Genomic DNA, 27,339 nt, shown 5'->3' on the forward strand with positions numbered 1-27,339 from the left:
ATGTGCCTTGACTGGGAATCGAACCCACAGTCCTTTGGCTCTCAGTCCATTGCTCAATTCACTGAACCACACCAGCCAGGGGGATCTTGTTCTTTTTGGTTTCTCAAAACTCGGCAATACCAGGCTGTGTTTATCTCTTTGGAAAGTTGCCTGGTGAGCAACCAAATGCAGCCACTACCTGGAACTAAACAGACTGAGCCTAAAATAGAGATCTGAGGGCATGCTGGGGAATTTTACGTCAGCCCATACTTTCGTTTCAATGGGAAGTAAACAAAGTATCCTTTTCTAACCAGAGCCATCCCGACTTTCTTCTGATAGAACCAGCAATACCTTGTTTGCTTGTCTAAGTCCATGGGGGCTGCTGAAGGCCTATCCTTCAGCAGCACCCTGAGAGTCATTTGAGTCCCACCTGCTGGATGACGAGCCTGGTGAAGGCTCTGCACCAGGAGCAGTGCCGGCTGTCGCAGAGCTGGCTCTCTCATCCACAGGCTTCCCTCACCTCGGAGCCAGTTATCAAATGTGGGTAGGAGTGGCTCCACCAAGGTGACCTGCCCTGAGTGTCATGGGACACAAAGTAATGTACAATGTAATATTGTCCGCGCACATGGAAAGAGGTTTTACCGCTGGGTCAGCAGGACTATATGCTATGATGTTTGGAACAAGTTCGGATAGATGCGCTAAAGCTTGCCCAAGTGCAGAAAATTATTCCACTGTGCATGGATGAGTGTAAGCATTCAGAATTATCCAGAGGAAAGGCAATACCTTGTGGGAAGCTTTTCGTCTGGTGATTTTTTACTCCTTACAAATGTGAGGTCTAGGAGCTGAGTCGTGCTTCAGCAAGCGTCTGTGCCGGCAGTAATGACCACAATCTTGGGAAGCAGTGCATAAGTTACCCACAAGCCATCTTCAGTTCTACTCACACTTTCTCCCAAACTGTGGGGCCACAGCCCTGGCACCTGGGGATATACTGGGGAATCTTTGTAAACAGCCTCTATTTATCAAAAAGAGTATCACAAGAGCTCAGAAAGGAGCTGGGTCACATTAAGAATTTATGCCCAAGGCATTCACGTCATTAGAATATCCCTTCCACGAGAGACTATGTATTTCTGAAGGTATCTTTGAGGAACTGGGGGCCTACCAGGGGAACTGTCGTGCCATCTAAACTGGCCACTGCACCAATTAATTTTAAGAGAAGTCTGAATATTCAGTTCAACAAGTTGTTCTCTAAGTAGTAACACGTCCCTGGAGATGACGCTAATTGCGCTGGTTTCAGAGCCTAATGGAGGGTTGACTCCATTAGGGGAGATCAGGGGCCATAAGCCACAGCAGCCAGTTAACAGCTTGAACTTATCTCTGAGGGCTCTTCACTGAGACGTGTGCTGCAGCCATCAAGCTGAACCTCAGTGCCACAGCTTGCCCTGCTGTGGGTTACGATCACGTCACCTGTGTACTGCTTTCCTACCATCACCCGTGTGTGCACTGCGTTAGTAACTCCTTGCTTGTTTACAAAACTGGAAAAAGCAGGATCTAAAGCTGGTGCCAAATACTATACCTGCTCTTGTCCTTTGCAGATTAAGTTTTGCTTTATATTGTGGATAGCGTTATGTCCAAGGTTCTCCTCACCCAGACCTTAAGCCTGAACACATCCCATGTCTAAAGTGGGAGGAGAGGAATCGACCAGTTGTGACAGTGAGGAATTTAAGCCTTTTATAAGCCATTACCATCAGTCATCCATGATTTTCCTAGGGAAAAAAATATATTGTTGTTTAAGGTTGTATCACTGTGTTGTCTGTACTACAGTTGTTGTTCTAAACTGTACCTGATGACCCTGGAGCCTTAGCTAGAAATTATCCGGTAGTCGGGGATGGATTCTGACATCAGGCTGTTTGGTATGTGACTAAGAATCCCAGGTCACAAACCTATGCAGGCGTGTAGGTATCTTCTGGGGATCGGACATCCTGCTCTCGTTGATTCCTGCTCAGGGCAGCCACGTGCTCCCAGTGCTGGCCCAGCCTTTGCTCAGCCACAGCTCAGGTCACGTGCTGGCCACAGAGACCTCACCAGACACCATCCATTTTGCCCGAAGGTTGACACTACCCTCAGTGTAATTTCAGGACTTGTGTGAGCATAAATCGTGCTGTGTTTTTAGTGTTTGTGTTGAGTTTGTATATGCATCACAGGAGTTAGTTCTTTCTGGGATCAAGGAAGTAAGCCAAGGTGGGCTCCGTGTGCTACAGCTGAGTTCACGGGCCCTTGTGTGGGATCCCCATGTGCACCGGCTGCTATGGTCTCACTAGCCACCGGCCCAGGAGTGTGCCCCCCCACACCCTTCCTGGCCCCGCAACCTGGGAAACTGGCTGCAGTGGGACAATTGTCTGCTTCTCCTGGTGCCTGTGGGTTTGGTTTCCCAGACGTACTTCTGCAGGCCTTCTGCATCTAGGGTTTCTGGGGACCAACCCCAGGCCAGGGAGCTCAGCGCTCGAGCTTAATGTCTGAAGATAAACTAAGAACACAATGCAGATCACCGTGGCAGTGCCCCTGCTCAAGGCCTGTCAGTCGCTGTGGTGGGCCACCACGGTACTTCTTTCTATAAGCCCAGTACAGACGAAGCCCACCTGGCAAAGTGCCGCACAGCTCTGCAGACTAGAAGGTTCCTCACTGAGAGAGGAGGAGCCTCCGTGTGCTTGGGCCTGTCGTCTCAGTGCCTTCTGTCTCTTTAACCTCCTTCTTGTCACAAACTAGAGAGGTTCCTCCTGCTTATCTGGGAGAGGAAATCTTTTTATCTTAAGGGTGGAGAAGCGTGCATCTAGAGTACAAATATGTGTGAAGTAATTGAGACATTACTTGAAGGGTGGGGCAAAATGACGAAATGTGTTTCTTGTAACTCGAGTTAATGCAAAAGATGACTCAGATGGTGCGCTCTGTGTCAAAATGCATTGTTTTTTAATGGGATTTGATGTTTAGTTTCTGGTATTACTGTGGGCATTGTGTTTTAATGGGATTTGATGTTTAGTTTCTGGTATTACTGTGGGCACTTTTCAGCAAATTGCTGTGGGCGCTTTTGGGTCAGCTACATCCTTAGTTATCTCGCCCCACTCGCTGGGCCCAAGGTCATTGGATTCCTCACTCACATCCCGACCAGAGAGCAGGCAGAAGTGACAGGAGGAAGCGCACCCAGGAGCTAGTCTTTTCCTGGTTTGTGGCTTTCCCATGCGATTCCTAGGGTTGTATACAGGGACAAAATGAGACTTTGGGACAGTCTGCTTTCCTGAGCTTACGGGTTCACTGATCTACTGAAATCTCCTTCATAGCAGTCTCAGCACAGGTATCCCTGTTTCGTTTCTGAATAGCATAATATGAAAAATAATTTAGTCTTCCCCAAGTTGTGATTAAACACCTTTTTTCCCCTCATTTTATAGGAGAAATTTATCTGTTTTGCAAAGGAGCAGATTCTTCGATATTTCCCCGAGTGATAGAAGGCAAAGTGGATCAGATCCGATCCAGAGTGGAACGCAATGCTGTGGTGAGCTGGCGGGCCAGGCGGGCCGGGTGGACCGGGCGGGCCAGCATCATGCTGCTTCTCCTGAGTGGGGGAGGAAAAGCCCCTGACCGAGCGCTAGCGCCCTGTGCAGTTCCCTAAGAGACACTCACAAGTCAGAAGGGGCCGCATGTGCACAACACGTGCAGTCCCCCATGTGGCGGTCCTTTCCTGGGTGTGGCACCCAGCATGCTCACTCAGGAGACTGTTGCGTAGTTTTTGTTTTTTTAGTTTTGAGGTGGGGGCTAGGTTGGTTGGTTGATGATTTGGGGGGTCCAAATTATAAGCACACTTGTGGTGCTGTATTGGAGAGTAGATCTTTATCCTGAATGGTTTCTGGTGATTCCTTTCAAACACCAGTTGGCACCTGTGCTTTGTGTATCTTTACCTGTTGGGTTTTCTTTTCTCATCTCACTGTACAGCACGTAGCTCAGTCTGCTCTATGCCTTCAGCAACACCGCTCAGTGTGCCAGCACTCTCCCCTCCCACCCGGCCCGCCCCTGGCTCCAGTTCCCCCTCTCCCAGGTCTGCCGTGGGTGTGGGACAAGCTGTGCATCTCTGCCACCTCCTCCCCTCCACACCGGACCCTAAGCGGGTGATGTGTGGCTCTTCAAAGACACGTTCCCCCATCTTTACTCCAGACACCACAGCATTATACATCTCTGTTGTCCAAGATGCACCCTTTTTAGCATGAGACCACATATGCCTGCAGCAGCAGCTGCAATTTTAAACTTTATTAAATGTTGCTGTCATGTGCAAATCCTTTGGCTCTAAGTTCTTATTAAAGCACCTAGTATTATGTACTGGTCAAACAAAGCAGCTGCCGTTAAACCAGCAGGAATCAATAAATAAACTGCAGGTTTAAGATTATTGAACCTTTTATTATGTGTGGGATCATGAAAATAACAATGTCCCTAATCTCTCCTACCCACAGAGGTGAGGAACCTGCTGGAGTGGGAGATAAGGGGCTTCTTCTAAGCCCTTACGTGTGCACACACAGAATGTGGTCCATGTCCAGGCCATGAGTTTTAACACAGGGTATGTGTATGAGGTTTCCCCTGAGGGGGCAGCCCCATCTGCAGGTCACTTCATATCCACACCTGCAGTGACCCTGAGGCCTTTTTCCCCTGGGGCCAGATGGGTCTGTGACACTGGCCACACTGATCACCACACAAGTGCAAAGGATGGCCTCTGGACAGAGGATGTGCCCTGTGGAACCCTGGGGTCTCTGTCTGGGACTGGGGAGGAGGTATTCTCTGCCCCCCAGTTCTTCTGGGCATCCCTCCCACTCCTTCAGAGGAAAGTTGTATCTGGATGAAAGGAAGCTCGTGGCACCAGCACTGGAATTCAGTATGTTGTATGTAAACACCAGCTGCTTGAGCCCGAGAAAAATCCAGACACTTGGTGTTTCTGTGTGATTGTGGTGTTACATCTCCTAACGAAGGAGCTTCTGTAGAAGTGGGAACAGGACTTCCAATCCATGACATGTCTCTTAATCATGTAGTCCCTTTCCCTTATAACTAACTTTAAGCTCTTCTTCCAATTCTTTGTAATGACTCTGCTTTCTGGCACTGAGGTTTGCTGCAGCCATTCTGTCTGCCCGCAGTTCCCAAGGGAAAGGTGTCCATTTCCTTCAGCTCACTCCATGAGCCTTCGCTCACTCCTGGGAATCTGGCAGCACCCCTTCTGGGGGCAGAAGACCATCTCCCCGTAGCCACTCTGCTAGACAGTGAGGAAGGCACAGGCACGTCCTGTTGTTAAAGCCCCAGACGAACACGTGACGGAATCAGAGTGCTCGGGGCACGGCCCCTTCAGGCTCTGAGCATCCAGCCCACTGGTGCCTCCCTGGCTGGGGTGGCGCATGCTCTGTGTGTGGTGACATCCAGAATTGTGGTCACAGCAGAGGATCTGTCATTCGTAGATTCTTGTTTCATTCTCCTATGGACCCGGTAGGTTCAGTGAATAACTTAGCCATTTCGTTCAGTGAGTGCTAAGTAAGATCAAATTGTGTTACAAACTCCCATGCAAAACACATGACTTTAGAAATGTCATTTTATATTTATTCGCCATGAAATTTCACATTACTATCCTCAAGAAAAGTTTAACTCTTCATTTGTCAAAATAAAAGAACAAAGGCTTATCTTTCAATGGCCCTGATTGTATTATTTATTCCCATGCTTACCAGTTTGAATTTTTACATAATCTATCATGATTCTATTGTGGATATGAATAACTTTGTTGTAAAATAACCCCTTTTAGGGCTGGTTGGTTTATAATTCTTTGGTTAGTCGTTCTAATTAGAGAAAGGAAATATTGAGAAAGCTATTAAAAAATACTGTTTCAGCACAGGGACCCTTGAATTCACGTGAAATGCATTGTATCCTATAGGAGGGCCTTCGGACTTTGTGTGTTGCCTACAAAAAGCTCATCCCAGAAGAATATGAAGGCATTTGCAAATTGCTACAGGCTGCCAAGGTGGCACTTCAAGATCGAGAGAAGAAATTGGCAGAAGCCTATGAGCAGATAGAGAAAGATCTTATCCTGCTTGGTGCTACCGCCGTTGAGGACCGGTAAAGTAGACGCTGTGCCTTGTCTCCAGAAGCCAAGCACCACACGATGCGATGGCTTGGGCTGCAGGGGGCGCTTTGGGAGGAAGCGTGGGAGCTGCCTCAAACAGGGCTGTGCCTGCACATCAGAGAGAGACAGGCTGTCTGCCCGCATGCCCTGGCGTGCTGTCATAGGGAGCTCATGGCAGGATGATGTGTTACTTCCCCTTGAATCAGACGCCTGCACTCACACTTTCCCAGAAGGAACCAGAAGTAGTCAGCACTCTTACATTACGTTACATGCCATCAAGATGCAGGGTTGTAAGTTATACTTTAGAGTGGAATCAATAACTAATCCTGTTCCTAAAGTCATTCCTCGTTCTTTCCAAACACAGGTGTCAGAGGTGAGGTCTTCACATACTCAGTGTATTGGTCACTACTCATTGAAGAAATTTAAAATAATCAAGTGGAATCTTGCAAATAATAACAATATAATATTAATAACTGATAAAATTACTGATTACAGACTTTCGAATGCCTCCAAAGAAAGAGCCTCTAATCTGTCAAAGTCTATAAGAAGAATTAAAAGTTATTTAAGGCTTAATGCACTAAGAAATTGTCATTGGTCTACTGTGTTGTCTTAAGAGCAGAGTGAAAGGATTGGATGACAATTTAGTTTGAAGGATTAGAAAAGAAAAAGAAATCCTAATTTAAAAGAATGAAACAGAAGCTTCAGGAAATTTACTGAGACTTTATTTCTCATAAAATTTGAAAGTCTTTAAGATCCATATATTGGCCCAAAATTTAAATCCTTAGCTTGAAACCTACATTTTTCTGGTGTCTTCAACAAGCATTTACTGCATTCTCAATCTCGATAGCATAAGATCAGACAATGTAAGAAGTTTTGAGTTTGTCTGGGGCTTTCGTTGTTGTTGTTCCTTTCCTCATTCAGTCCAGACTGTCACAGGTATAGACTCAGGTATGAACATGAGACGCGTAACATGTACAGGACAGGTTTAGAACGGGAGCCGTAGTCATAGGACAGAGCTGTGTGTTAGGACAGAGAGAGACATGCACTAGGGTGGTGTTTGCCTGGGGGAGGGTTGGACCTGGTCCTCGGAGGAAGTGGTGGGAAAGCGAAAGGCTCTTATGAGTGGAAGGAAGGAGGTAGGCAGAGCCGATGCACAGGGGCCCCTCAAGAAGGTCACGGAAGCAGATTAACTCAGTGGGGAGATGGACCTCTAAACATTGACAGTAGATACCAGGGTAGGGGGCAGCTTATAGGGACCAGTGACGATATTTGCTTACGTCTTCAACATTTCTAGCCAGCATCTTTGGAGACCTCTCTCAGCCTCAGTTTCCTTTGCCCAAAACAATGATGAAATCAGAAATGTTTTCTGTATCTAGAAGACTGTGATTGTGCATACTCCAGACTTTCACCTAGGAGGCTGGTTCTAGAATCTAACCAAATCATTACATTTAGAATCTGAACCCATTTCCTTTGCTCAGTGCTTGGCAGAGACACAGTACATTCCTCCACATGACCTATCAAAACCTAAGACTCTAAGATCTTAAAAAAAAAAAATGACACCCCCTCCCCACAAGAAAAGGGAAGCACGCTTTTGATGCCAGACTTCCACAGACAGCGAGCCAGTGGGACCCGCGTTAAGAGAGCCGTGTATCCTCAGATGTGTTTTGTAACCTCTGCAGGCTTTGGGTTTTCCAAACGTGAAATGGGGTGATCATACAGTCCTCAACCCTTAAGCTGGTTGTACAAGTGAAATGTCCCATGAAAAGCACCTCACACGGCAGCCGACACGCTAAGGTTGTGATGCCTGTCAGCCAGTCACAGAATCACTACGAGCGCCATCAGCGTTTGACGTGATTTAGAGGAACCTGGGCTCCAGTTTGATGAGTGCAAAATTTGAACAGTTTATGCTAAAAGAAAAGATCATGACTATCCCTCTTTTCCAGATCTCATTTTCCCCTGATTTAGATTTTTGTTGTTGTTGGTGTTGGAAATGTGGTCCTTCTGCCTAAAGTCCTCTCCAGGCAGTGAGTCCCAGCTAGACAGAAAACTGCCGTCCATTCTGGCATATGGCAGCTACACAAGATGGCCAGTTGCTTCTTAATCTTTTTCTATGTTTATTTGTTGTTAGAAAGTAGGTGTTTTGTAAAAAAATTAACACATTTTTAAAACAGATTCAGTCACTTTAAGTTCACGAGCCAGCACTGTGATGCTTTTTGATTTGGAGGGCCTAGATATTTGAATGGACCACAAGTTTCTGAAGTACTTGTTTAGATTTGCTTTTGCCAGCCCTGGGGTGTGTCGTGTCTCGTTTTTGCATTGTCAGGCTGCAGGAGAAGGCGGCCGACACCATAGAAGCTCTGCAGAAGGCGGGGATCAAGGTCTGGGTTCTCACCGGAGACAAGATGGAGACGGCGGCTGCCACCTGCTACGCCTGCAAGCTTTTCAGGAGAAACACACAGCTGCTTGAGCTAACCACCAAGAAAATTGAGGAGCAGAGTTTACATGACGTTCTGTTTGAGCTGAGTAAAACCGTCCTACGCTACAGCGGCAGCTTAACCAGGGACAACCTCTCAGGGTAGGTTGCAGCCCCCCTTCCCCACTGCGAGAGATGTTTTCAGAGGGACTGAAATGACCTCCAGGTGTGAGGATAGAGCCTCGGCACCCTTGCTGGGAGCGTGGGTCTGCTCTCCCCGCCCCTTCACCCCTCAGTGTGGAGAGAGGGACCACCTGAAACCTGACCTGAGCTTTTTCTTTTTGCAACTGTAACATGTCCTTTTACACAAAACGGTGTATGTGTTTGTTTACTTTCAAACTGCTGGATAAAGGATGCAAAACACCTGGTTGATTCAGTTACAAAATATCATGAATGGGATCATTCTCATCTGTTTCTAAGACACTCAGGGGGCCGTATTTTGGATTCCTGGGTGCATCTGCCAGACCAGGGAAGGAAACAGTAATAAGGCATGATTGCTTGTCTGAGACAAAACAGCGCATGCTCCAGAGTTGGCTTTCCCCAGGAATATTCAGAATTTGCTCTGATACATTTTATCCATGTTGTCCTTGCTGGTGTTAGATGCGTGATCTAAGAATAGATTTTGTTTGAGTTGTTTTAGATTGTCATTAATGTAGGTAAAACAAAAGTGTCTCTCTAACCATATGCAAGTTTTAAATTGTTCATAAATAGTACAAAGATACTTCCCTCACCTGATCTGCAGAATTCCTTTTGGGGATTAGAAGCATTCCTTGTAATTTCGAAACCCAGCAAAGATAAATGTTAGGACCACATTCTTCCCAACTCAGGTCGCTCGGGCAGAACACCAAGGAGACAGCAGCTGTAAAGGTGAAGGCTGAGGTTGGCCAATGTGGCCAGGAAGTTTGGGAATAAAGACTGACCTCTTTAGACTGCAAGATACATGTTCTCCTTCTGTCGTTGAGAAATACTGGGATCGCCCATGAAGCCACAATTAGAACTCTGTGTTTGCTTTGCCTAAGTAACATGTGAATGTTTAATTAAAACACAATTTTAAAATGTAGTCAAAGGCATTACATTCAGTTCTGTAAAGACTGTATTGATAAAACAGAAATACAGTCGCCCCCTCCATCTGCAGTTTTGCTTTCCACGGTGTCAGTGACCTGCAGTCAGCCACAGTCAGAAGATATTAAGGGGGAAATTCCACCATAATCCCTAGGTTTTCACTGTGCAGCGTTCTGAGCAGTGTGGCGAAATCTTGAGCCATCCTGCTCATCCACCCAGGATGCGACTCATCCCTTCGCTCAGTGTGTCCACAGGAGAGAGACCACATCTGCATAACCTTTTTTACAGTGTATGGTTATAATTGTTCTGTTTTATTGTTATTTATTGTAGATCTCTTACCTCGCCCAATTTATATAATTAAACTTTATCAGAGGTATGTTTGTATAGGAAAAAAGCAGAGTATAGATAGGGTTTTCAGGACTACCTTCCTTTTCAGGCATCCGCTGGGGGGAGGGGTTCTTGGAACGTTTTCCCCGAGGGTAAGGGGGGATTACTATGTAGCAGGTCCTCAAATAACATTGTTCATTCAATGTTGTTTTGTTATGATGAGATGCCATAGAAACTTAACTTCTGTGTGTGTCAGCCTATGGTAAAACTGGTTTCCTGACACATCGCTTTGCTTGAAGTCTCAGAACCCACTGACTACATCAAATGAGGACCTACTGTGCTGGTTCCTTAATCCCTGATCCTGGATTTGCAACACCTGTAGTAGGTACTAGAAGACATTACATAGTCTTCCAAAACCTATAAATTTAGTTCTGAGTAACTCTCTGATTTGTGTATCTAACAGACTTTCAACAGATATGCAAGACTATGGTTTAATTATTGACGGAGCGGCACTCTCCTTGATCATGAAGCCCCGAGAAGACGGAAGCTCCAGCAACTACCGAGAGCTGTTCCTGGAAATCTGCCGGAACTGCAGCGCCGTGCTGTGCTGCCGGATGGCTCCGCTGCAGAAGGCCCAGGTCCGTGCGCCTGTCCCTGGAGTCAGCTTCCGGTTGCTGGGGATTTAGACACTGAACACCATTCGTCAGTTCTTACAACCTGTGGTTTTTTGTTTGTTTTGAAATCTAGCAAATTGCCACCTTTTTTACATAGAAGCAAGTAGGATAGAAATTTAAAACACATATCTTGTTTGCTTGTCGTGATTAGTAAGAGCTAACCAAGTCAAGTGAATGACCCTTTCCGTGCAAAGGCCAGGAGAGCTGCCTCTGACGTCTCTCATACAGTAAACCATGTCCCAAAGGTGTGTTGGTTCCAGAAACGTGAACTGCAGATGAAAGGCGCGGCACTAGCGCCGCTGACCTAGTACAGACGCAGGTGTGAGCCCATTTAACTATCAGAATGACCCTGTTAGGTGAGTGATGTTAAGGGTGAATTTTTCCAAAAGGATTCATTTGGAAAGAATTTTGTTTCTGGTTTGTCAGACTCCAAACTCATGTTCTACCCACTGTAACATATTCTTGTGGGAACACACACCTGATGGTGTTTTAAAAAGTATTTTTAAAGCATTATGGAATATATGTATGAACATGGGTTTCTGTCTGATATCAGTAAACCTAAAACAGTTCCAATTTTGTTAAACCACATTGTAGATAGACTAGATCAATTTCTAGTGAATTGTTCATGAGAGAAAACCATAACTTCTCAGAGTATCCCAGTGATCAGGGTGAAATACTGAAAACCACATGCAAAGAGCTTATTTTCAGCACTCTCTCGCGTGTGCTGCACTAATCTGCTGTGACGGGGCCACTCAGAACACAGCACCGGGTCTCCCTGGGTGATTCTCCATGAGGGTGAGCTGAGACTCAAAAATTCATGTATGTCGTATCTGAGATAAAGATAGTTTTATTCCCTGCCCTCTGACTTATGTGTTTGATTATATGTAACCCTTGTATGTGCTGCATGGCACTTTTTTTTTAAGTTTTTAACTTAGTTTGGCAAACCTGTGTACAAATTAATTTGCATCTCAGTCTCTCATCTTGAAACAAGAAGGCAATCCTTGCATTTTTCCCCTCATCTTTTTAATCTTATATCTCAAACTATCATTTAGACATGTAAGTGGAAAAATATGTATTTTATAAATTGGCTAAAACATTTGAAAGTTATTAATTTCATTAGATTGTCAGATTTGATTTTATACACATGACAACCTTGAAAATTAAATAGCATTAAGAATAACTTATTTTCAAAGTAGATGCGTGCTATCAAACAGTTTGGAATAGCAGTATTTTCCGATAGAGTGCACTGCTCAGAGTTTTCCCTGTGCATTTTAATATGTGAGCGTAGCAGTTACTGAAAACTGCTTCCCGAATTTTATGTCTCCGGCTTCAGAGTTCACCCACCAGCCCATTGTAGTCATGCCTTAGCTACTTCTGCTTTATTTTGTTTTGCCTTTGAAATGAAATAGATTTCATCACGTGTGGATAAAATAGATTGAATGTAGTGCCTTCACTCTAAGCAAATAATCTTTTCATTTTTCTTGCCTAACTTTAAATATTTCTTATTTATGCCTAGTTAAGGAGTAACCTGAGCAAAAATAAAACAGAGAAGATCAATTCTGTATTTATTTCTTTTCCAGATTGTTAAACTAATCAAATTTTCAAAAGAGCACCCTATTACGTTAGCAATTGGTGATGGTGCAAATGACGTCAGCATGATCCTGGAGGCCCACGTGGGCATAGGTAAGCCTCTTCTTTTTTGATTGCCTGCACATCTTGGTAGCTGAGATTTATCACTTCAGCTGGACAACAAGGGGACTCAGCCAAAGGGCGAGACCATAAGCTTCAGATGGCACATTGAGAGCAGCGTCTGTGGTTTTGTACAGTCATAACTAGGAAATGTATTAGCAGTTGGATCTAGCCTTATTTTGCTTATTCCCATTTTCACATGTGTGGTGTCGAGAGACTGTAGTCATCACATTTGTTTCCTTCTCACAGGTGTCATTGGAAAGGAAGGTCGTCAGGCTGCAAGGAACAGTGACTATGCAATACCGAAATTTAAGCATTTAAAGAAGATGCTACTCGTTCATGGGCATTTTTATTACATTAGGATATCCGAGCTTGTGCAATACTTCTTTTATAAGGTAGGAAGGATTCCCTTGCTCCTGTCACTGTTTCAGTGAAATATAATGTCCATGATGGAATGACGCATTTGACGGATGCCTCAGCGCTACCAGAAGTAACAGTCAGCAAGCAAGGGGTTGGTCCTCACACTTTTCTCACATTCACCCGATTTAATGTGGGACCAATCCAAAGATACCAGTTATGAAAGGGATGGGGAGGGGGCATTCTTTTAAAATTCCTTGACATAATTTTTATTCATTATGTAGTGTGATTCTTTTTTGTTTATACTGACACCTACATTGCCTCCTCATTTCTCTTTAACTAATTTCCCTGTATATTATATGTTCTCAAAGTGACCAGAACGTGGTCACATATGCATTACAGATGCTATTAAAAAAGAGAAAAATTTAAAGCCTGTCATCTGCTTTTCTGAGAACATAGGACACTTTGGGTCCCTTTCCTCTGATAAAATGGTAGCACATGGACAGCCTCTTAGGAGATCAGATGCCCCTTATAGTGTGCCCTGGAACTAACAGGCATGTGATTTGTCTTTCAGAATGTCTGCTTCATTTTCCCTCAGTTTTTATACCAGTTCTTCTGTGGGTTTTCACAACAGGTGAGTCCTAATATCTCAAGTCAGAAGCTCCCTGGATGTGGGTGGTGCAGTGGGGGGAGAGTGGACTGCAGAAGCAGGCAGGCCAGGATGGTGAGGGTGGCCCAGCTGCCCTCAGTCTCGCTGCCCTCAGCAACGCCGCCAGCAGGTAGGGTGAAGGAGCGGCGTGGCATGGAGGGGCCCGTTTCTGCTGACTGCAGGCTCTCCCATGCACGCCAGTGAGCAGTATGCCCAGAACCTGCCTACCCCAGGCCCAGGAGAGCGGTGTTGGGCTTTCTGACCCTGATTGAAAGGACCAAGTCTAAATCTGAGGTCTTCTCCTGGGTGTCTCACCACCAGCTTCTGACACTTTCAAGTGAGGAGTGGAGGAGTGCAAACCATCTGGCGGGAGAAGGGCACCCTCTTTCTGTCACTCACTTGTTTTTCTGTCCTGCTGAGATGAACTGTGGGCCAGCTGCTTTCATCTGAAGGGTCTGGGGCTGGGAAAGATTGAAACTTGAAGATGGCAATCAAAAATTACACACTTCTCTGCAATTTTTTTTGTTGCAAGTTTGCAATGGCCAAATGGAGTGGGTCACAGTTGGGTCTTCTCTTGGCTATTATTTTAGTTCTGACTGATTGACATCATGAAGCTTTGAAAGTGGTCCTGGTCCTTCTAAATCTGTAGAAAGAAGGCTCTGTATGTATGTCAGAATGCTTGTGTTAATAGGTCTTTGCAAATTAAAAATATATATATTTAAAAAATACATATTTAAAAAAACATCAAAAAAGTTTATCCAGGCACATGGGTATTGTCTTCAGCTGATTGTCTCCTTCCTGCAGACCCTGTACGACACAGCCTACCTGACGCTGTACAACATCAGTTTCACTTCCCTGCCGATTCTCCTGTACAGCCTGATGGAGCAGCACGTGAGCATAGAAACGCTCAAGAGGGACCCCTCTCTCTACAGGTGCTGAGCCTCGGAGACACACTCACTTTAGCGTTCAGGGAATACTGAGGTAGCCATAGAGCAGCGCCTGCAAATAAATGCCTTTTTGAGTTATTTAAAAACCAGAACTATTTGGTGTCAGGTGATAGATACACTTGCTTTTACCAACTGATCATACTTCAAATTTATATAGATTTATGTTACCCTTGAAATGTGCATATTAAACCGGTTAGTATTTTGCCATGTTTTTCAATAATTATGAAAGGGCCAGGGAGAAGAGTTTCTATCCCCTTGTGACCCCAGTGGATTTGTGGCTTAAAAACCACATATGTACTATTACGTGGGGGGGGGGGGGGGAGTAAACAGATCATATCTTGGTGTGCTCTTTTCTGCTCAAAAGTACTCTTTAAGAATAAGGAAAAGATGTTTGTCTGCTATTTCAGCACTGCACTCCAGGATCTCTGGCAGATTCAACGTGTTACTGGTTTTTTGTGGCTTTTTAAATTAAACTTATATCAGAAAAGTCTAGATTCACGTGTAGTTTTGAGAAAAAATACAGGTCGATGCTGTAAAACTGGGATACCGAGTAAGATGGGTGGATGGTATCCTTGTCAGTACCCTGGTTGTGATACTGCCCTACAGTTTTGTGGATTTTTGTCACATGTTATCACTGAGGGAATCTCTCCAGTGACTTAGAGCCCCTACTGGCTGGTCACTACAGAGCACACTGGGGATGGCCAGGTCATGGAGCGAGGCTGGTTTCAATGCAATGCAGTCACTATGTTCCCGCCGTTTTACTTACACAGAGATATCGCCAAGAATGCTCTACTCCGCTGGCGAGTGTTCATTTACTGGACATTCTTAGGAGTATTCGATGCTCTAGTATTTTTCTTTGGTGCTTACTTCATGTTTGAAAATACAACGGTGACCAGCAATGGACAGGTTAGTACGGAACTGGGTCTTGTTGACTTGGGTACTTGGGAATGACCCTCAAATTGCGTGTGATCATTATTCAGTGCAGTCACTCAGCACAGCCTGCAGGGTCTCCTGATACTTGGGTATGTAGCTACCAAATCACTATAAAGGACATAGTACACCAGCAATGCCCTGCTCTGCGTAGCTCTGCAGAGCCCTGCTGACTGTGGGAAATACCCATCATGGGGGTACACAGACTTTACCTTTGTATCTTATATTTCACCATCAGCTGTGTGTCCAGTGGTTTAGTTAGATCGTTCAGGCATGGCTTATTTAATATGGGGATTAATTTTACATTTAACACATTTTAGCATTTTTCCACATGTACTTAAGTATCTGTTCTCCTTGCCTTGAGTAGATTGATAGTTTCTAATAGACATCAGCTCTCTGGTTGTTTGCATAATTTCTAGGGTTTGTTTTATTTGTATCTTGCTTTTTTTCTTTTTGCGACTCGCTTTCCTTCCCACTCTCAGATAATGACCACCAACACACACATGGTAAGACGATCGTGGGTGTGTCCTCTATGTTTTTGGAGTGCATTCTAGATAAAATATTTCTCGAAAATATTTTCCAATGTGACTTCTTCTGTGTGCTTTGTCAGTAGAGACACTGTTAGCCGCTGCTCCCTGCCCCTCCCTGTAGACAGCAGTTGCATAGAGAAGTCCGTGCATCGTGTGTTGGAGAAGTCATCTGACCACTTGCACTTGGTGTTTATCTCTGGATTTCTGTGTCAGGATCGTCACTGAGTCAGTGATGTTTTTTAACCTGACCTGTTTGAACCTCCCTTTCCCTTCAATAAGAGGCAACACACGGAGGCATGCGAGGCCTGCTGAGATACTGTTTTGGAAGTGGGAAACCCATGCTCCCTGGGAAAACTGGGAAAGACATGGAATACACTTCAGAATCGTTGCCTGCCTGAATGTTGACCTAGCCGTAAAAGTAAACCCTGCTGTTGACCTGAAAGAAGGGTAACTTATGAACGGAGGCTTACTTCACTTCCCATTTGACAGGACACCTCTGTTTCCCCATTTCACCTTCCTGTATCGTTTATCTCTTCAAACTATTGGACCGGAACACAAAGGTCTTGCAACAGGTCCCGTGGAAGTTGTTTACCCATTTATTTAATTGTTTCTTATTTCTCATTACTAAAAGGCACTGTTATCTTTCATTATAACGTAAAACAATTTTCACTCAATGGATCTTGAGAATTTTTTAAAGTCTTATTTCACTCTTCTACAAACTTTGCATTTTTCTAGAGTTTATTCTTTGTCTTAGTTTATTTTCATTGAATAACTTGTGAATGCTAACAGGTCATAAATGTCGTTAAAGAGAGCTGCCTTGCTCTGACTGGTGTGGCTCAGTGGACTGAGCACTGGCCTGTCAACCAAAAAGTCACCGGTTTGAGCCCCGGTCCGGGCACAGGCCTGGGTTTCAGACCAGAGCCTCAGTTTGGGGTGTGTGAGAGGCAACATCTCTCACATGTTGATGTTTCTCTCCCTCTCTTTCTCCTTCCCTTCCCCTCTTTCTAAGAATAGATAAGTAAAATCTTTTTTTTTTAAAGAGAGTTGTCTTAATGTTGTTATGTTTCTTTTATAAAATTTCTTTATGGTTAGGCTTTCAGTGAGCACCTTGCATGTATCTTAAAAAGAACTAAGATTTTGTGTCCCGAGGACTGAAATTCCAGGATCATAGTAGCTAAAATAGGTGCCGTTCCTCTGACACTTTATTTGCAGTTTATTTTCACAAGCCTTATCCTCTCTCAACTACAATCGCCCGTGGTCATAGTCGTGGTTGAGGAAACAAAAGTTCAAAGAGATTAAAGTTCAGATCAGTTAAAGTCAGACAATTGGAACTCAAACCCAGAATGTTTGGTACAAAGTTTGTACTATTTGTTTATTCTTAATAGTACATGCTGCTTCTTAATTGTTTCAGTTTCAGCATTACATAGTAAAATGATAGGTATGTCTGAAGAAGGCTTACATGGGGAAAAGGATACCCCAAAAAAGGCATGCTTGGTTCATGCACCCCGTACATGGGAGTGCTAACTGACCAGTGTGGTGTGTCTCTGGGCTCTGGCCGTAAAGAGGCCTTCCTGGTACCTCCCCTTCCTGCTCGGATCCCTGCAGTGCCCACGCATCACTAACCGAACTTCCATCCCGCCACCCCTTATACCGCCATGGGTCCGAGGGCACAGTGGTGTTTCAAGGCCCTTCATATGATCCAAGGATTTCGTAGAAATCCTTATATATCTCCTATTTCCTGTTTCCTTCAGGGTGCCCTGAGCCCCTATGGAACCTAAGTACTAACTTCTAGGGTGATGCTTTTCTGTGACACTTTTATGTCTCCCACAGTTGCCACTCGCATGCCTTTGCTCAGCTGTTATTGGACAAAACTATTAATTAGACTTCAAAACAGTGACACAAAGAGAGACCAGAATAAAGAACAAAAACACAAGTTGGCCTGTATCACTCTAGCTAGGAAATGCCCGGTGTGTGACCTGCCACTCATCAGCCAAGAGCTTTGAGAGCCCTCTGCTTACTGGCCTGTTGTGACAAAGACTGAGCACACACAACGTACACCTTGTAATGTGAAAAGCTTCTGAGATGCCTGGTGACCACTGTTACGGGAGAAACTTGGTTCTTCTTGCCGACGCAGTAGAGAATCACAGATCAGCAAGTCTATTAGCGTGCAAGCAGGGTTTCTGAGTGATACGGTTGTAGTGGAAGAGAACGGGCCTTGATGAGGTGGGGGAGAAAGGCAGAGTTTCAGGGCCTGGCGAGGTAAGGGCAGCCAGAGGCAGGGGCAGGGGCAGCAATAGCCCCAGGTCCTTTGTTCTGAGGACTTATGTAGTTGGCAGGATGGGGTGAAGAAGTTACATATTGATTGGTGGGTAAAGGAGGTGCCAGCTTTCCAGGGGGGACGTGACTGCCCAAACTTAGTTATGTGTGGGGGGTCTGTTAGCCCGAATCCTTATCTTGCTCCAGACCCCAGGTGTTCACCTTGTTGTAAAGCAGATGTGGGGTAGACAGGAGGCAGTTATTCAAGGTTATTTATGGGCTCTTTCCATACGCCTTAGGGCCTCCCTTGTAAAACAGAGAGTGACCAGAGGTGAGCAGTTAACCCAGGGTGCTTTATGGGATTCTTCGGGCACAGTGGTCCCCCTCCCATGTTCCAAGCCTTGGGAGGAAATACACAGATTCGAGCCTTTCTTTCCCAAATAGTGGAAATTATGCATAGAATTTCAAGGGCTTCTCTCCTCCTGTGTTAGCATAGTGTTTCTCGTGATGTGGGAACACCTGGCAATATCATTGGAGCAAACTCAGGACTGCTTAGTTAGGGGTTGAGATATATCTCCCTCCTCCTCCCTGCCTGGGTGTACTGTGTATCCCGCCTAACAATATTATCGAGCAGCACGCGGGACAGCTGGTGCCAAATAAGGTGTTTAATGTAAGGTGTTTGTCTGTAGTTACACATTTGAGACGTGGAATTTGCTTCAGTTCACTAATGCTCTACAGAAGTTAAATAATCTAACGACTTAAGAGTTGTAAGAGCAAGATGAATAGTGCTCACTGTCCCTAATTATGAGTGACAGGTGTGTGGAGGGCCTAGCGTGGACACTTATCCCCTGTCACTGGGAGGACAGGACTCCAGGAGGTTGGGATAACCCAGGGCCACTCCATGTCAAGGGCAAGCCCAAGGCTGAGTGTCTGCTGTTATATCCCTAGAGGGAGCCTTTCTTATCCTGGATTGTTGGTGCTTAAATTCTTATTTGCTTGGGGGTAAGAGTATTAGATCACTTGTAAAACTAAAAATGGTATCATAGGTTAGTTCTGTAGTAATTCAAGTAAACCTGCAAAGTGTAAGTAAATATGGTGGTCTCGGGTGACTGTAATGATGACACCCTTGGTTCTAAGGTAGCAGGGCAATGTGGGGACTATAATGCTCATCACTTTTCCGGTGGTGTTCCCTGATAAACAAGAATGCATCTTCTTGGTGGTATAATTTGGATGTCCTATTCTACTGTTGGCAGTAGGGGAGGACCACTTGTTTTTAAGACCTTAATCATTCTGTAGGAGTGTTTATTGAGCATGCATAGTGTTGAGGGAACACTAGAATCATAGGTAACTTTTGAAAAAGGAAAATTCACTTGGGCATTTTCCGCACAGACATCAGGAGGCACAGTTATTTCTCACATGAGAATAGTAAGACAGCAGCAGGGTATTCCTAGATGAAAACTTGAAAGCTTGGAGCATGGTATAATATGAGCCAGCTGACATCAATGTAAGCTGAAATCTGAGCCGCTGCCAGCCAGTGTAGCAAGGACAAATTACGCCAGCAGACTTGGTAGAAGTATGGAATCTGTGTGTGAAGGGAATGTCGTAGGTGTTTCTTAGGACTGTGATCTTGAAAAAAACACAAGTCATGTCTATTTTGGAATATTTTTACACATAAAAAATAAATTGGTCTGGATCTTAGGTCTTTAAAAAGCAGGAAAATTTTCTGCAAAATACAAACCTCAGAAGAGAGAGGAAGTGTGTGAAGAGATTAAATTTAGATCTGGTGGAGTGGCTCCTCCAGAGACCTCCTACTAAATTTTCATTATTGTCCGAATGAGCCAATAAAGTTAGTGAAATGCTCAGTGGAGATAACAGTTAGGAAAGAAATGAGACTCAAAGCTTCATGGGGGGAGGGATGGGGAACTTATGTTGCTTGGGAAAAAAAGGCCATCCTTCAGGACAACCCTTTGAGAAAGGAGAATGGTATCCCAGTGAGCCACCCCGTGTCCCACCTCCAAAATCTATAGAGATGTTGGGAGTTTTAATAATAAATTGACTGTTAGCAATGAGCCTGAGGACTCCCTTAAAACAAAAAAGGAAATTAAGAGGAACTTACAGAAATGTCACCATGATTGTCTATGCCCGTGAGCCAGAAATAGCTGGAGGACACAGGTGAGGGTAGAGCAGATCCCAGTATTGCCCAGAGTTCTGACCAAAATTCTCAGTTCTGGGTTCAAGATAGTTGTGCTTTGTTGCTATTCACCTGTAAAATTACACCTGAGGCCCAGGTGTGTGTATGTGTGTGTTTAAGATTTTATTTATTTTTAGAGAGAGGGGAAGAGAAGGAGAAAAACATCAACGTGAGAGAGAAACATTGATCGATTGCCTCTTGTATGTGCCGGACCAGGGACCAAATGTGCAACCCAGGCATGTGCCCTGACCGGGAATCGAACTGGCGACCTTTCTCTTTGTGGGATGACGCCCCACCAACGGAGCCATGGGCAAGGCCCATGTGTGTTACTAGACTGCGCATCAGGATGCCTAACTTGTGATCCCAGGTTTACCATAACCTACCAAATCTGAGAAAGCCCAGCAGTGCTCTAGAGAAGCACCCCGTACCCTCCAGGAGAGAGAAATAATGAATGATTGAGTTCATCCCTGACTTGTGGCGCTATTGATAATGTCCTGTCACCCTCTTCTCTGCAGCTCCGTTTCTACAATTTGCTACTATCTCTTTTTAAAGAGCTTCAGGTTTCCTGCCGAGCAGGGGTGGCGAACGTGTAGGCCTGGGGTATCAGGAAGTAGGGTGCAGGGCCGGGTGATGGCCTTACTGCCACGTCCCATTAGGATGCCCACGTGGGATCCAGAGCTGCCTCTGGCTCACCCTTCACTTTTGGCTAACACCAGCTTCCCGCAAAAACAACACAGAGCCACTTTGTTCTCCAGCACCCAGCTGGCCGAGCATTTTTGTAGGCCTCTGCCAGTCCGCAGCCCAATTCAGAGTTGTGCAATTTTCCTGCCTCAGAAGTTAAGTGTTGCCCTGGCCTGTGTGGCTCAATTGTTTGGAATGTCATCCAACAGACTGAAAGGTCGCAGGTTCGATACTGGGTCAGGGCACATGCCTAGGTTACGGTTCAGGCCCCGGTTAGGGCGCTTACGAGAGGCGGCCAGTCAATGATTTTCTGTCACATTGATGTTTATCTCCCTCTCTCTGTTCCTCCCTTCCCCTCTCTGAAATCAATAAGCATATCCTTGGGCGAGGATAAAAAAGTTAAGCATTGAATGGAGAGCACTTTTTTGAGGGTTTTCCAGCCTGACCACTATTGCCACTCGAAGCCAGACAGTTCCAGGGTTGTGGGCTGCCCAATGCAGTTCGCAGAGGCCTGGCCCCTGCCTAACCTCTGGCTAGATGCCAGTGGCACCCCTCCCGCCATTGCGACAACCAAAAATGATCCCGGACATTGCCGATGTCCCCCGGGGACAGAATTGCCCCGCACCCCCTCCCCACTGAGGGCTCTTGGCTTGGGTGGGTCTGAGGGATGAAAGCCCAGCTGCCATCACAATGATGAATGAGCAATAACTTGTAAAGAGATGTTGATTTGGGGGAGGGGGGGTGAGGTTGGCCCTTAAGAAGTCTGTTTACTACAAAGTACTAACACTGTAGTTAGGTTTCCTCCTGGAATTCTACCAGTAGTTCTTACCTCATGAAACGTATCACACGACCGGTAGCCTGCACCTTCCCCTGAATCGAGTTACGTGCAGGCATATTTCTGTGGCTGAAAATCAACCATAGAGGAAAGCCGTTTGTATTCCAGTTTTTAAATTCTTTGTGAAATGCAGCTTTATTTTCTTTTTACGAAGTACAAGGAATGTTTTCTGAGAGGCATGGGTTCTGAGTACCTGGCACACCAGATTCTTTGTGTAGAAATCCTGAAGAAATTTACTCTCATGGCATAAGATGTCCCACAGACTGAGTTTTTCCCCTCTGACAGAAAGAAGTCTTGAGCAGTGGTGTTTCATTTTGCTTGTGTCTTTGTCTGTAGTTAAGCACTGTGTTGTTTTCACGATGTGACTCTCACGTGCTCCCACCACACTCCCCCCTCCCTGCACCCTGCCCGGTCCCCGGGAGCGCCTGACACCCTGCTCTGTGTTCTCCCGCTCCAAGGCCTCTTCCGAGGGGCTGTTGTCACGTCTGTGGTTCTGGCCATCAGACTGACCGCTGGGGGCCTTCCCGTGGCGCTGTCTTGCCTGCCTGCGTTTCTCCCTCCTTCCCTGTGATTTTCCCGAGGAAAGTCCCCTCCATGTGTCACCCGTACATGATGTCGTGATTTTTCTCTCGTTGCTTACTAGCAAAACGTCCTAGCACTTGTTTTTCTTGCGAAGCAGGCAGGTGTTTGGCTTGAGTCCAAAAGAGAGTAGACAGAAACTCTACGGGATTTATTCTTGAACGTGCGGAAGGCGTAGAGCTAGATAACAGGTAGATGTTGCTCCTACATGAAACCCAAAACAGAAAAAACAGCACCCTGCGATGCCAGCTCTTCGGTACTTTTCTTGCTCCCAGTCTATGACGTTAGGACTGAGGTTTGTTGACGGCACCGAGGGGGCCAGTAGCAGCCGTGACAGGACCATCAGTGTAGGGGTGGGGCTGGGAAGCCGGGGGTCTCCAGCGGCCCAGGGTATTTACTGCCATTTCCTCTACCTTTGTAGTAACACGGCAAAGTCCCTGCATCTTTGGGGTGTGAGGTGTTGGCACGCACGAGCAATGAGATGTATTCTCTAGATGCTCTTGTTTGAGTGTGAAAAGAGAAAAATACATATTGACAAGAGACTGATTGGACTGTTTGTCCCCACAGATATTTGGGAACTGGACCTTCGGGACACTGGTGTTCACTGTCATGGTATTTACAGTTACACTAAAGGTAATTCTCTCGTGTTGATGTTTCTTCTCCTAGCCACACTTAGCCCCTGCGTGTGTAGGCCTCCCTGTCTGTGGATTACCAGTCTGTTCCAAATCCTAAACCCACGCTTCATGCAGCCCAGACAGCCCCAGGGCCCAGTCGGGGGCCTTCTTACCACCTCCCAAATGAGTCAGGTGCAGACCTGAGTCAGGTTCACCCCACCCCAGGACCCAATATGCAAATTTCTGGAATTATACAGAAAATAGGTGGAGGAATTAGCCTTCTCTTTTTTAATTTATTTTGTATTAAATTATTTTTCAATTACAGTTGTCATACGATATTATATTAGTTTCAGGTATTCATGAGAGTGATTAGATATTTATCAATATATACTTTGTGAAGTGATTGCCTCAATAGGTCTGGTACCCTCGGACACCACACGTAGTTATCACAATATTGTTGTCTATATTCCCTGTGTTGTACTTTGGATCCCTGGATCCCTGGACTATTTTTATCATTTGTACTTCTTAATCTCTGTCACCTTTTTCACCCACCCGTCAATGAGTTTTTAGAAAAGGATTCAGATTAAAATTATTTTCAAAGTCACATTTTACATGGGATAGCATCATGAAAGTCCCCACACCTATCAATCTGAATTTTAAAAAGTGTCACGAAGAAAATCCCAAAGTAGTTTCCTTAGTAGGAGTATAGCCAAGGCCTTAAGCCATCGCCCCGAGACCGCCCCCGTCCCCTAAAAGCCTCCCAGGGTGCATTTCCCCAGGCCCTGTGAGTGTCACTAGGGAAGGTGTGGTTATAAGGACCGGATGTCTCACATGCCTTGTCTTTTTTGGAAGAATAGGGTTTTGTTTTCCCTAAGCAGTTTCATATGGGCATTTTGGCTAAAATGGGGGCGTTGGTTGGTTGGTTTCATTATTTTCTGGCTTTGTTTTCTTGCCATGGCTCACCCTGATGTGTCTATGGAATATCACCATTAATCGTCTTTTTCTTTCAGCTGGCATTAGACACACACTACTGGACCTGGATAAACCATTTTGTTATCTGGGGGTCGCTGCTATTCTACATCGTCTTTTCCCTCCTCTGGGGAGGAATTATCTGGTATGAATTAGAAGTATTATGCAATCATAGTTACCTTTATAGTCCTGTGGTATCTTTCACTGGGGGCTCAAAACGCATTTTCCGTGCACCCTCATTCCTGTGTGCAAGTATTTGTCGAATGCCTGGTGTGTGTGAGGCACTGTGCCAAGGCCTGGGGACCGCGGAGGGCCTGAGGCAGGTGCGGTCCCTGCTCCTTTGACCCCACATTTTCAGTGGGGTGGGGGGCATGCTGGTTAATAATTAATCAGGCTTTTGACAAGTGAGAAACAACCTGGATGCTCTAGCAAGGGACCTATTTCAGACTGAAGGTCAGAGAAGGCTTCTCAAATAAAGTTATTACTTAAACTGAAACCTGGGACAAAATCACCATCATTATCACAATAGGTCACATTTATTAAATGCTTCCTAGAATGAGGTGTGATTAAATATTTGACAGGGTGTGCCTCATTCATCTTCTCACAACCACATTCTCTGCCCACTACAAATGATAAAATTGACAGGAAACACAGCTCCCCTGGGCCGAGGCAGTCTGACTGCAGACGGGGCCCTGCTCTGAGGCGGGCCCCTGGCAGGCAAAGGGAAGTTCACTGTGACTGCCGAGGGGCCTGGGTCCCACTGGAGAAGTGCGTAGGAGCAGGCCACAGGGGGCCCACAGGCCAGGTAGGGCCTTGACCCCGATCTGACGAGGGTGAGACAGGATTGACAAGGACTGTAAACAGAGTGGGTGGCAGAGTCTGGTTGCTGCTTTAGAAAGACCACTGTGTTAAAAGTGGACATGTGAGCGAAGAGTGAACAGGACCAGCAGTTTGGATATTACTGCAACAAAGCGGTCACACTGTGGTGCTGGTTTGGCCAACCCTGATGAAGGCAGTAAGGGGCCACATTGGTATCTATCCTGGTACTGCCGCAAGCACACCTTTGCCCGCGCTGTTCCACCAAAAACGTCCTTTCCAGCTAGCCTGCCTGTGGAGCTCCTATTCATCCTTTAAAACCCAGCCGTTCATTGTCCCCTTCAGTGCTGCCCTCGAACCACCTCACAGACAGATGGTTCCAACCTCGTCCCCACGCATTTCCGCATTCTCCTGTCACAGCATGTACCATACTTTTCTGTAATTCTCCTGTTTACATTTTTGCCTTCCCTGTAAGACCGAGCATTTCCTAAGCAGGGCTGGGACCAGGGGAAGGCCAGTGAGCAGGCCCCAGGGGCCATGACCTGGAGGGAATGCCTTCTTCAACTGGATGTGCTGGCCTCGCCCTAGGCCTGGCTGGGTGTGCGGCCAGAAGCAATGTCCCCTCCACTTTGCGTCCTCAATATGGAGCACAGCTCCTGGTAAACACACACAGGCACCCCCTGAAAATAGAGAGAAAGCCTCTGTGATGAGTCTTATCCCCAGGTTGGTGATCACAGATACCCACCATCCTCTCGTTACATTACTGCCCTCTAGTGACCAAAGCAATGCAGTACATGTCCTTTGAGACCTGGAAATATGGACAAAAAAATGAGATAGGCTTTCGGTGGGTTTCCAAAAACCCTGCCCCAAGCTAAAAGTCCCTGAAGTTTTTGTGAACTTCCTGAAGCTATGACTGTGTAAGAGGAAGATTCCATCCTGAAAACTTCTCTGACTGGCTCCTGGGCTTTGGGGCTCATGAAACTGTGTAACTTAAATTCAGCATCGTATCAATTGCTTCATCCTTTTCAACTTCTCTCATGGAGCCCAAATATAGATATTTTCTTTGAATTATAGATTTGCCTGATGAGGAAGTCATTTTATACTATGTATTTTTATAGAGAAATTTTAAGGTTTTTATGGCATAGCTGTAGGTAGTTAACTAGCTCTGCAGATCAGAACTGTTGTATATCTTCATGATAATAGCCATTGTGATTTTGTAATATAAAAAAGTCACCTACTTTAATGCTTTAAAATATTTTTTGTTGTTCTGAAACTGCACTTCAGGGACTTATTTTCCCCTTGGGATGACCTCACAGAGTTCCTTCCTCCTTTTGCCCATCCGTTAACATCCCAGCATCACAGAGGAAATTCAACATCCAGTTATCTAAGTGACTCATTCAAAGCAGGCCAGCTAAATGCCTTGCCCAGTGACTGTCAGTGCCTCCAGTAAAAACTGCCAGAACAAACGGGCTGTTCGTGCCGGCGGAGAAGACAGGGCGGGATTCCAGTGTTTCTCCTGACAACTCTGACCCGCATCACGTCTCTCTCTTTCCCTCCACATTCCAGGCCGTTCCTCAGTTATCAAAGGATGTACTATGTGTTCATACAGATGCTATCCAGTGGCCCTGCCTGGCTAGCCATCGTTCTGCTCATCACTGTCAGCCTCCTTCCCGACGTTCTCAAGAAAGTCTTGTGCAGGCAGCTGTGGCCCAGCGCCACAGAGAGAGTCCAGGTACCCAGCTGCTCCCGGGGTAGGGGCGTGGTGCACTGCAGCTCCCCAGGTTCAGAGTGGGAAATGCCATGACAGAGGGGGGCGTGAACGGTCTGGGCTGAAAATATCATCAGTGCAAGTATTACTAATGACTTTTATAATAGATTATTTTAAACATTATTTTAGGTAAAATTCAAGATGACCCATGTTTACACCTAAGCAATTAATTAGCTGAAATAAGAAAAAGATTAAGCCAATACAAAAGAAATTTGTGTGAATCTAAAAACTTTTTTTAAATTAATCATTACTTTAAAGGTAAAATTGCAGTTTTTTAGGGATGATGAATTTGGCTCTAAACTTTAGCATTTACATTGGGAAATTCTGGTAATTAGGAGGTCTACTTATTTTCCACGCTCCCAAATTGAGCCCAACAAGCTGAATTCTGGGTTTAGGTAGTGAGATGCAAAATGCCCAAACTGGCATAGGTCACCAGAAAGTGTTACTCAGAGCTTCCGAAAACCACTCTGGCCCTTCCCAGAGTTCTCAGGGAGGGCACGTCCCCCATCCCCTCACCCCTGCGATCTCAGGGAGGGCACGTCCCCCATCCCTTCACCCCTGCAGTCTCAGGGAGGGCATGTCCCCTATCCCCTCACCCCTGTGACTTGCCCATGGAGGTGCAGAACCTCAATAAGGAGAAGGAAAGATCCTGGTGAGAGGATGGGAGCCACAGCTGGGGCTGTTCCTACAGGTTGCATGTCTTCCTCTTAGAGCACAGGTGGTGCAGGTGAAGGTGGGAGGGAGGGTGTTGTTGGCCCATGTTAGGGACGGAAAGCAGGCAGCCCTCCACTGCTTTAGGAGTGGCAATGGTGCGGCACTGACTTTGCCCCACCCCCACCGATCCCAGCAACTGAATGGGATCCAGGTTGGTGAGCTT

At 45.7% G+C, this 27,339-nt stretch overlaps 1 protein-coding gene across 8 annotated transcripts in view; it reads left to right on the forward strand.

The window, feature by feature from the left end:
* The window catches only part of ATP11A (ATPase phospholipid transporting 11A), a 142,776-nt gene that overhangs the window by 106,838 nt on the left and 8,599 nt on the right, over positions 1–27,339 (forward strand). For 6 of the 8 annotated variants that reach the window (XM_036011468.1, XM_036011470.1, XM_036011469.1 and 3 more), the window contains exons 17-29: positions 3,420–3,523; positions 5,927–6,108; positions 8,439–8,690; positions 10,441–10,615; positions 12,232–12,334; positions 12,590–12,735; positions 13,272–13,331; positions 14,151–14,278; positions 15,064–15,199; positions 15,706–15,729; positions 22,863–22,928; positions 23,920–24,023; positions 26,261–26,426. In XM_036011468.1, the coding sequence (XP_035867361.1) occupies positions 3,420–3,523; positions 5,927–6,108; positions 8,439–8,690; positions 10,441–10,615; positions 12,232–12,334; positions 12,590–12,735; positions 13,272–13,331; positions 14,151–14,278; positions 15,064–15,199; positions 15,706–15,729; positions 22,863–22,928; positions 23,920–24,023; positions 26,261–26,426 (1,646 nt within the window). The remainder of the gene's footprint in view (positions 1–3,419; positions 3,524–5,926; positions 6,109–8,438; positions 8,691–10,440; positions 10,616–12,231; positions 12,335–12,589; positions 12,736–13,271; positions 13,332–14,150; positions 14,279–15,063; positions 15,200–15,705; positions 15,730–22,862; positions 22,929–23,919; positions 24,024–26,260; positions 26,427–27,339) is intronic. The other 2 variants (XM_028526466.2, XM_036011474.1) reach the window with 1 other exon arrangement.

This window comes from Phyllostomus discolor, chromosome 11 (genome assembly GCF_004126475.2).
Source record: "Phyllostomus discolor isolate MPI-MPIP mPhyDis1 chromosome 11, mPhyDis1.pri.v3, whole genome shotgun sequence".
NCBI lineage: Eukaryota > Metazoa > Chordata > Mammalia > Chiroptera > Phyllostomidae > Phyllostomus > Phyllostomus discolor.